The sequence below is a fragment of the Paroedura picta genome, chromosome 3 (assembly GCF_049243985.1).
Source record: "Paroedura picta isolate Pp20150507F chromosome 3, Ppicta_v3.0, whole genome shotgun sequence".
In the NCBI taxonomy this organism is placed as follows: domain Eukaryota; kingdom Metazoa; phylum Chordata; class Lepidosauria; order Squamata; family Gekkonidae; genus Paroedura; species Paroedura picta.
Window position 1 is genome coordinate 70288346 of NC_135371.1, and position 9142 is coordinate 70297487.

Below are 9142 nucleotides of genomic sequence, written 5' to 3' on the forward strand. Positions count from 1 at the left end.
AACTAAAATCATTTTCAAAATTTACATTTAAACCAACAAAGAGCATCATGTTGAAACCAAACAAAGTAATCAGACCTGTAGAACAAAACTGCCCAAATGCAGCAGCCCAATTGAATACTTAAAGGTTCAGCAAAGGCTGGTAATTTCATCCAGGTCCCAATGAGTTGCTTAGGCTCATGCACGAGTTTTTAGTAACCCAAAAGAATTATCTCTGTTTGTTCTTTGAACAGCTGGCCCTGATGTCATATTGCACAATCTTTTAAAAGTATGCTCAGTAAAAGTAGTGAAAAAAATGTACACCTCAAGTTTCCTAGGCCTCACAGAACTAGTTTCAGAGTTTTCAAGATGCTTTTTCTGGTATACATTCCACATAGAATAAGGTTGATCAATGTAATTTGTAATGGGCCAGTTAGTGCCTGAATGGTGCTGAAATTCTGAAAAGAATGTTGGACTTAGTGAACTTTGATCTAACCAAGCAAGGCACAAGTTGTTAAGCATGATATCAGGATCACAACACATTTTAAACTATTTTTATTTTATTTTTAAATTCATATTATATTTATATACCGCCCTTCCTTTTGGCTTAAGGCAGTTCACATTAGGAATTTTCATCTTACAATGATCCTTGCTTTGTAACAGAAGTACTTCACAAAAGTTTGAGCTCATGCTTAAGAGATGGTCATATAATCTTTCACTGCAGAAGGCAACAACAAAAAAAGACAACTAGGATTCAAACAATGTAATCCTATGCAGGTTATTACAGTCAGCGCTCTTAGACTGGAATAGTTCTGCATTTGGTTACACTGTAACACCCATTAATATAACTAATCAATAAGTTAATTTCTTAATATTAAAGCTGTGAGCGACCATCCATATGTGCTAGTCAAGTCAGCAGCCAGATTGGCATTGCAAGTTTACAGAACAGCAGTAATTTTTTAAAAGTTACCTTTCACTTTTAGGCCAAGAAGTTTTTGGCGCTCTGGCAGCACTCCAGTAAGACCCTTCAGAGACTGCTTGAGATCTAACACTGTATCCTCTTCTGACAGGGTGGTTATCAAGAATTCTTGCCCACCCCATTTTATAATAAGAGAGACAGCCATCTTTGTAACATATGCTCAAAATAAACCTATGAAGAAACAGAAAGCATCATAAACATTTTAGAACTTTAACATTTCAGTTTGCTGGAAAAGCAAACTGGATACTATATAATTAAAGAACTCAATAGTCTGTGACAAACTACACACATTTGCAAAATGCTTAAGAGAAACCTTTAGAGAAAAGAGGGGGGAAATGGAATTCCCAGAAATTTCCCTTCCATGGTGTTTAGTAGAGTTACAATTGCCAACTGTCTCTGCTAATGCTTCCTCAGTTTAGTGTAGGCCTGTACCAGGACAGCTAAACTAACAGCATGATGAGATTATCACAGCAAGCCTCACAGCAGAAAGCTTATCACAACTTCCCCTTATATTCCAGAATGACATACAAAATCATGAACTCTATTAAAGAGACTGCAGAATAAGAAGACAAGCTTTTAACAACAAAAAATCATACAGTTCTCCTGTCAACACAAATAATATCAGAGGTAGTCAACCATTTACAATCTAGACACTGGAGCTCACAAATTTATTGGCAATTACCAACTCTTCAAGGGAAGTTTAATGAAGTCCTTCAGAGATCATTGGTCCCTGATCTCTTGACTAAAGGAGTTTGTTCAGGATTATTACATGCTGAGTTCAATTCAAGAGCATCCAGGAACGTTTTGCTTTCAGCTAGTCATGCACTTCCAGTTGGGTGCTGCAGTACAGTGGGCTTTCTTCTTGATACACAACTGCCACTTGAGTAATATGCTATAAGTACCATTCATTTCCAGGTGGGGTGCACTAAATTTCCAACCAAACATCACATCTTATGGGAGTGGAGTGTTTTGAAACAACCATCAGCAATACATTCTACAGGCATAGATTCAAATGAGTAGCCGTGTTGGTCTGAAGTAGCACAATAAAATCAGGGTTTAGTAGCACCTTTAAGACCAACAAAGATTTAATCAAGGCGCGAGCTTTCAAGTGCACTGATTTTATTATTCTACAGGCATGACAGTCATACAAGGGATACTGAAATTATACTGTTACGTCTTATTTCAGAAAAACCTTGCTTTCAAATTCAAGGCTCTGAACTTCAACAGTCCTGAGAAAGCACCTTTACCTTGAAGAATTACACAAGGAACAGACCTCTACCAGGTGCACTTTTCATAATATACAGCAGACGTGGAGACAACCACATCTACTAGGATTTTACTTTCTGTGCCACACATCTTGATGAACTCCATAATCTGACAGTTCTCTTTTTAATGCCTTCCTAGCGGATTGCCATATAAATATTTAAAACCCAATCCTATGAATCTTTACACCAAAGTAATCACAATTAATTCAAGAAAGCATCAACTCAGTCTGCATAGAAATGCAATTCCAAAGGTAACGCTCTATCCCTAAAAACTGTGCCAGCAGACTTATGAGTGGCAGGTTCATCAGGGCGCTCCTCACTTTAAGGCTCAGCCCTTCTTGCTCAGACCGACCTGCAGGGAACTGAGACGAGACGTACCCCCACTTTGCAAAGGTAACAGTACCAGCAGCTGCCACGGACAAGCCAGAAGGCAGCGCTCCGCCAAGCAACAGCTGAGCCAAAGAATGGAGAGCAATAACCCCCTCTCACCCTCAACAAGAGTCGCGGGAGCGAGCCGCACCGGAACCAGAATCCGACTGCTCAGGCTCTTCGCGAACCGGAAGCAATACGCTAAAGATCCCGGATGTAGCCACACCAGCCAACATGCGTAGCCCGAGGTCAGCGTAAACAAATGTAAACAAATGCGTACACACTCGTGTTCCCGGTGGCAAGTAAGAAGCGGGCGGTGACCTTTGGCCAGTTTTCCCGGTAACCCGGATGGTTCCACTGTTGTCTGGGTAACGGCGCAGAACATTAGAACTCTTAGGTGGAGGAGAGAGAGAGAGAGAGCACGAGTGAATGAGCCAGCGCGGCCGGCCGAGGAGGACTCTCCTGGAGCGCGGCGTCCCAGGCAGCACCAGGAGGAGGTTCTGAGGGCTTCCAGGAGAAAGGGCCCCTTCCCATGTTCCTAAGCGGAAGGCACTTTCGTTACAGAGGAAGGATGAGGGGGAAATTTCCTTTGCCTTTCCAACTGAAAGGCTCCTGTTCCTCCTCTCGCTGCGATGTACAATACAAAAGAGAGTTGGAGGGGGAAATGGATGAAGTCTCAATTACTGCTGTTATTTTTCGTTTCTTTCTCAGTCCTGAACAGCCAGCCTATTGAAAAGTGCTAAGGACTCAGACCCTTGAACACCGTGTTATGATAATCCCAATGCTGCTGTGTTTTGAAAATCACTATTGAGCTGTCTTACAGAGGAACACTGTTAAGAGGCTCTTGTGGCACAGAGTGGTAAGGCAGCAGACATGCAGTCTGAAGCTCTGCTCATGAGGCTGGGAGTTCAGTCCCAGCAGCCGGCTCAAGGTTGGCTCAGCCTTCCATCCTTCTGAGGTCGGTAAAATGAGTACCCAGCTTGCTGGGGGGTAAACGGTAATGACTGGGGGAGGCACTGGAAAACCACCCCATATTGAGTTTGCCATGAAAATGCTAGAGGGCGTCACCCCAAGGATCAGACATAACCCAGTGCCTGCACAGGGGATACCTTTACCTTTTTATTGAGCTGTGTGGCTGTACTCTTATGTGCAGGTAAAGAGGATGAATGGATTTTTGAATAAAAAATGTACTAAGATCAAGTTAAATAGGTCACTAGAGCAGCCGTTCTCAACTTCTTTTTGCTGTTGAGACACCCCTGAAACATTCAGGCTTTGAGAAACCCGAGAAGTGGTGCAATTGTGCAGAATATGACTGGGAAGCATAGTGCACCCAGGGATCCTCCCCACTCCCTTCAGGCTCAGCATTGGCCATGGGGCTGGGAGTGGTGTCTTCATCATACCAAATAAATGTTTAACAAATTAAAAAAAAAATGTCAAAAATTAATTAACACCCACCCATTCAGGAAACCCTTCCAGGGCTATCAAGAAACCCTATTGTTTCATAAAACCCTGGTTGAGAAAGTGTGCACTAGAGGAAAAAAAATCTGAATTGCAAATAATTTTGAAATTAAAAACCAGTAGATCTAGGCACAATTTGGCTTGCATACCTTTATGCAGAGCCTCTTGTGGCGCAGAGTGGTAAGGCAGCCGCCTGAAAGCTTTGCTCATGAGGTTGGGAGTTCAATCCCAGCAGCCGGCTCAAGGTTGACTCAGCCTTCCATCCTTCCGAGGTCGGTAAAATGAGTACCCAGCTTGCTGGGGGGTAAACGGTAATGACTGGGGAAGGCACTGGCAAACCACCCCGTATTGAGTCTGCCATGAAAACGCTAGAGGGCGTCACCCCAAGGGTCAGACATGACTCGGTGCTTGCACAGGGGATACCTTTACCTTTACCATTATGCAGGCCTGGATACAGCAGCTGAACAGATATGACAAGAGGGCACCATCTTATTTTCTTGTATGGTGTGTGATACTAACTTTTATGTCCTGTTCAGCATCATGATAACAATATATAGCTCTTCCATGATAACAAAGCACATTTCTGCCTCATATTTCACCACAGATAAGATCAGATTCCACGTTATGTACATGTACAACTGTTCAGGTTAAACTTGGGTGTTTGTCATGGCCTCTTGCTGTAGTTCATACATCTCACATTCACATTTAAAATGCTATTACATAATTGTAGGAACAGAAAACTATTCTAAGCCCAGAGAGAGAACATTTTAAACTACCTAATTTCTGTATTAGTTTAACACATTGGCTGGTCAGGTAAAACAAATGTATTCAAAATATAAAGGTGATTCCTCTTGTCCTTCCTTTTAACATCTGCTATTTTGTCTTATTTTTATTTATTTATTTATTTATTTATTTAGACTAGATTTAAAGCCCGTTGTGCTTGTAAATACAATGGGCGCTAGAAAGGGTTGATGGAACAGTGTTTTGTGTGTGGGCTTGTGTGAGGTACAGTGTAGGGGTTTTGGCAGAATGGGTGGGAGAGGGTCAGATAAGTATAGAGGAAGTAGAGGGGAATGTGGAGTAGTGGTTGGTGATGGAGGGAGGAAATAGTTTGTTGTGTAGAAAAGGTAGTGAATGGATGTATGGTCCAGAGGATGGGTGGGAGGGGGTAAAGTGTACGGAGTTAGGTGGGCTTATTTGAAGGAGGTATGATGATGTGGGTTTTTTTTGTATTGTTTTTCTTTGCAGTGGCATTGTCCAGTCATGCTGGAGGGAGTAGTTTGGGTGGGGGTCCTAGAAGAGCAGGGTTGGAGGGTGATACCAGCAAAGTTCTTTGGAGGGATGAGAGTGTAATAAGAAAAAAGAACGAAATAAAGAGAAATGGGTTGAAGTGTGGTTTTTAAGCCAAAGTTCTTTATCGAGACTCATAGGATGTGGGCTGTAGCTGCGGAGTGCCATGGAAGAGTGTCGTGTTAAAAATGGGTAGTGGGTGAGCTGCTTTTGTGGAATGAAGTTGTTGTGTGCAGAATGGTATGCTGTTGTTGTTGAGGATTGGGTGTTAGTGAGGGGAGGTGGGATGGCCAGGGGAGAGTTGAAGAGAGCTTAGAAGTGCATGTTGTTGATGTGCCTGGTGGTGTGCTGTTTGTGGTAGGAGTTCTTGGAAGACAATGTTTGTTGTAAAGATTTTTGCACTGAAGGTGGGATGTGGTGTGAAGCAGCTGGACAAAGTTAGATTCCAGGTGCACCTTTACCCCCCCCCCCCAGAAACCCGAAGGCATCTGTATTGTAAAAGGACACATAGGGAGACTTAGACTGGCAAGTGGGATTGATTGTCGTGAGGCTGTCATTGAGCTCCTCAGAAGTAGTATAAGGGAAGCATCCCAAGTCCTTGGAATTAGTTGGTGAGAGGTAGAAGGATGGAAATTAAAACGCGTAGGACTGATGAAAGAGGGAGTTTGCTGTAGAACTGAAGGTGGAATGTGGGATGGGGACATGATGGCAAAGTGGGGATTTTATCCGGAATATATGCAACCCATGCAGGTGTGATAGACCAGGACAAATTTGGAGTCCAGGGGCACTGTTAAGATCCCCGCACAAAGAATAATATTCTGAAAGGATACATAGGGATAGTTAGATGGGCAAGTGGGTCTGCAACCCATGTTGGTCTGAAGCAGCACAACAAATCTAGAGTCCAGTGGCACCTTAATGCCACCTTCCCCCCGCCGAACACAGAAGCATCTTTATTGTTGAAGGAAACATAGATATACTCACAGATCAAAGTGGATTTCATCCTGTCGAGGGTGTCATCGAGCCGGGCAGATGAAAAAGAAAGCAAGCAGATCCAGAAACCAAGCAGTTCCTGCATGTATGTGACTGAAGTTGGTCTGAAGTCCCGAAAGGCCTTCTCTGTCCCCTGGGAGAGGCCTGGTTGCAGCCAGGCCTCTCCCAGGGGAAAGAGAAGGCCGGCGCAGCCCCCCCCCCCCACCCTCTGCAAGTCCCGAAAGGCCTTCTCTCTCTCCCGGGAGAGGCCTGGCTGCATCCAGGTCTCTCCCGGGGGAAAGAGAAGGCCGGCGCGGCCCCCCACCCCCACCCTCCGCAAGTCCTGAAAGGCCTTCTCTTTCCCCCGGGAGAGGCCTGGCTGCATCCAGTCCTCTCCCGGGGGAAAGAGAAGGCCGGCGCCGCCCCCCCCACCCTCCTCAAGTCCCGAAAGGCCTTCTCTTTCCCCTGGGAGAGGCCTGGCTGCATCCAGGCCTCTCCCGGGGGAAAGAGAAGGCCGGCGCCGCCCCCCTCCCCACCCTCCTCAAGTCCCGAAAGGCCTTCTCTTTCCCCCGGGAGAGGCCTGGCTGCATCCAGGCCTCTCCTGGGGGAAAGAGAAGGCCGGCGCCGCCGCCCCCTTCTCAAGTCCCGAAAGGCCTTCTCTTTCCCTCGGGAGAGGCCTGGCTGCATCCAGGCCTCTCCCGGGGGAAAGAGAAGGCCGGCGCGGCCCCCCACCCCCACCCTCCGCAAGTCCTGAAAGGCCTTCTCTTTCCCCCGGGAGAGGCCTGGCTGCATCCAGTCCTCTCCCGGGGGAAAGAGAAGGCCGGCTCCGCCCCCCCCCCCACCCTCCTCAAGTCCCGAAAGGCCTTCTCTTTCCCCTGGGAGAGGCCTGGCTGCATCCAGGCCTCTCCTGGGGGAAAGAGAAGGCCGGCGCCGCCCCCCTCCCCACCCTCCTCAAGTCCCGAAAGGCCTTCTCTTTCCCCCGGGAGAGGCCTGGCTGCATCCAGTCCTCTCCCGGGGGAAAGAGAAGGCCGGCGCCGCCCCCCCCCCCACCCTCCTCAAGTCCCGAAAGGCCTTCTCTTTCCCTCAGGAGAGGCCTGGCTGCATCCAGGCCTCTCCCGGGGGAAAGAGAAGGCCGGCGCCGCCCCCCCCACCCTCCTCAAATCCTGAAAGGCCTTCTCTTTCCCCCGGGAGAGGCCTGGCTGCATCCAGGCCTCTCCTGAGGGAAAGAGAAGGCCTTTCGGGACTTGAGGAGGGTGGGGGGGGGCGGCGCCGGCCTTCTCTTTCCCCCGGGAGAGGACTGGATGCAGCCAGGCCTCTCCCGGGGGAAAGAGAAGGCCTTTCGGGACTTGAGGAGGGTGGGGAGGGGGGCGGCGCCGGCCTTCTCTTTCCCCCAGGAGAGGCCTGGATGCATCCAGTCCTCTCCCGGGGGAAAGAGAAGGCCGGCGCCGCCCCCCCCCACCCTCCTCAAGTCCCGAAAGGCCTTCTCTTTCCCTCAGGAGAGGCCTGGATGCAGCCAGGCCTCTCCCGGGGGAAAGAGAAGGCCTTTCAGGATTTGAGGAGGGTGGGGGGGGCGGCGCCGGCCTTCTCTTTCCCCCGGGAGAGGCCTGGATGCAGCCAGGCCTCTCCCGGGGGAAAGAGAAGGCCTTTCGGGACTTGAGGAGGGTGGGGAGGGGGGCGGCGCCGGCCTTCTCTTTCCCCCGGGAGAGGCCTGGATGCAGCCAGGCCTCTCCCAGGGGAAAGAGAAGGCCTTTCGGGACTTGAGGAGGGTGGGGGGGGCGGCGCCGGCCTTCTCTTTCCCCCGGGAGAGGACTGGATGCAGCCAGGCCTCTCCCGGGGGAAAGAGAAGGCCTTTCAGGACTTGCGGAGGGTGGGGGTGGGGGGCCGCGCCGGCCTTCTCTTTCCCCCGGGAGAGACCTGGATGCAGCCAGGCCTCTCCCGGGAGAGAGAGAAGGCCTTTCGGGACTTGCAGAGGGTGGGGGGGGGGGCTGCGCCGGCCTTCTCTTTCCCCTGGGAGAGGCCTGGCTGCAACCAGGCCTCTCCCAGGGGACAGAGAAGGCCTGCATCCAGGCCTCTCCTGGGGGAAAGAGAAGGCCGGCGCCGCCCCCCTCCCCACCCTCCTCAAGTCCCGAAAGGCCTTCTCTTTCCCCCGGGAGAGGCCTGGCTGCATCCAGTCCTCTCCCGGGGGAAAGAGAAGGCCGGCGCCGCCCCCCCCCACCCTCCTCAAGTCCCGAAAGGCCTTCTCTTTCCCTCAGGAGAGGCCTGGCTGCATCCAGGCCTCTCCCGGGGGAAAGAGAAGGCCGGCGCCGCCCCCCCCACCCTCCTCAAATCCTGAAAGGCCTTCTCTTTCCCCCGGGAGAGGCCTGGCTGCATCCAGGCCTCTCCTGGGGGAAAGAGAAGGCCGGCGCCGCCCCCCCCTCAAGTCCCGAAAGGCCTTCTCTTTCCCCCGGGAGAGGCCTGGCTGCATCCAGTCCTCTCCCGGGGGCGAGGGGAGCCCGGCGCCGCCGCCCCCCCACCTTCCCCAAGTGCCCAACGGGCTCAACTCGCCCCCGGGAGAGGCCTCGCAGCAGCGAGGCCTCTCCCGGGGGCGAGGGGAGGCCGGCGCCGCTGCCCCCCCACCCTCCCCAAGTGCCCAACGGGCTCAACTCGCCCCCGGGAGAGGCCTCGCAGCAGCGAGGCCTCTCCCGGGGGCGAGGGGAGCCCGGCGCTGCCGCCCCCCACCCTCCCCAAGTGCCGAATGGACCAGATCCCACCTTCAGGGCAGTAGCGCGGGCTCACGGCGGCTGGCAGAGGAGAAGGCGGAGTGGGCCCCAATTCACATGGCTGCGAGGAGGAGCAG

At 50.9% G+C, this 9142-nt stretch overlaps 1 protein-coding gene across 4 annotated transcripts in view; it reads right to left on the bottom strand.

The window, feature by feature from the left end:
* Nucleotides 1-2881, bottom strand: part of UBLCP1 (ubiquitin like domain containing CTD phosphatase 1) — a 33121-nt gene extending 30240 nt beyond the window's left edge. For 2 of the 4 annotated variants that reach the window (XM_077326383.1, XM_077326380.1), the window contains exons 1-2: nucleotides 2710-2881; nucleotides 947-1126 (exon numbers count right to left, since the gene is read on the bottom strand). In XM_077326383.1, coding sequence (XP_077182498.1) covers nucleotides 947-1100 — 154 coding nt within the window. In that variant the 5' untranslated portion in view covers nucleotides 1101-1126; nucleotides 2710-2881. Of the gene's footprint in view, nucleotides 1-946; nucleotides 1127-2572 lie in introns of all 4 variants that reach the window. The other 2 variants (XM_077326381.1, XM_077326382.1) reach the window with 2 other exon arrangements.
* Between the last annotated feature and the right edge of the window lie 6261 nt (nucleotides 2882-9142).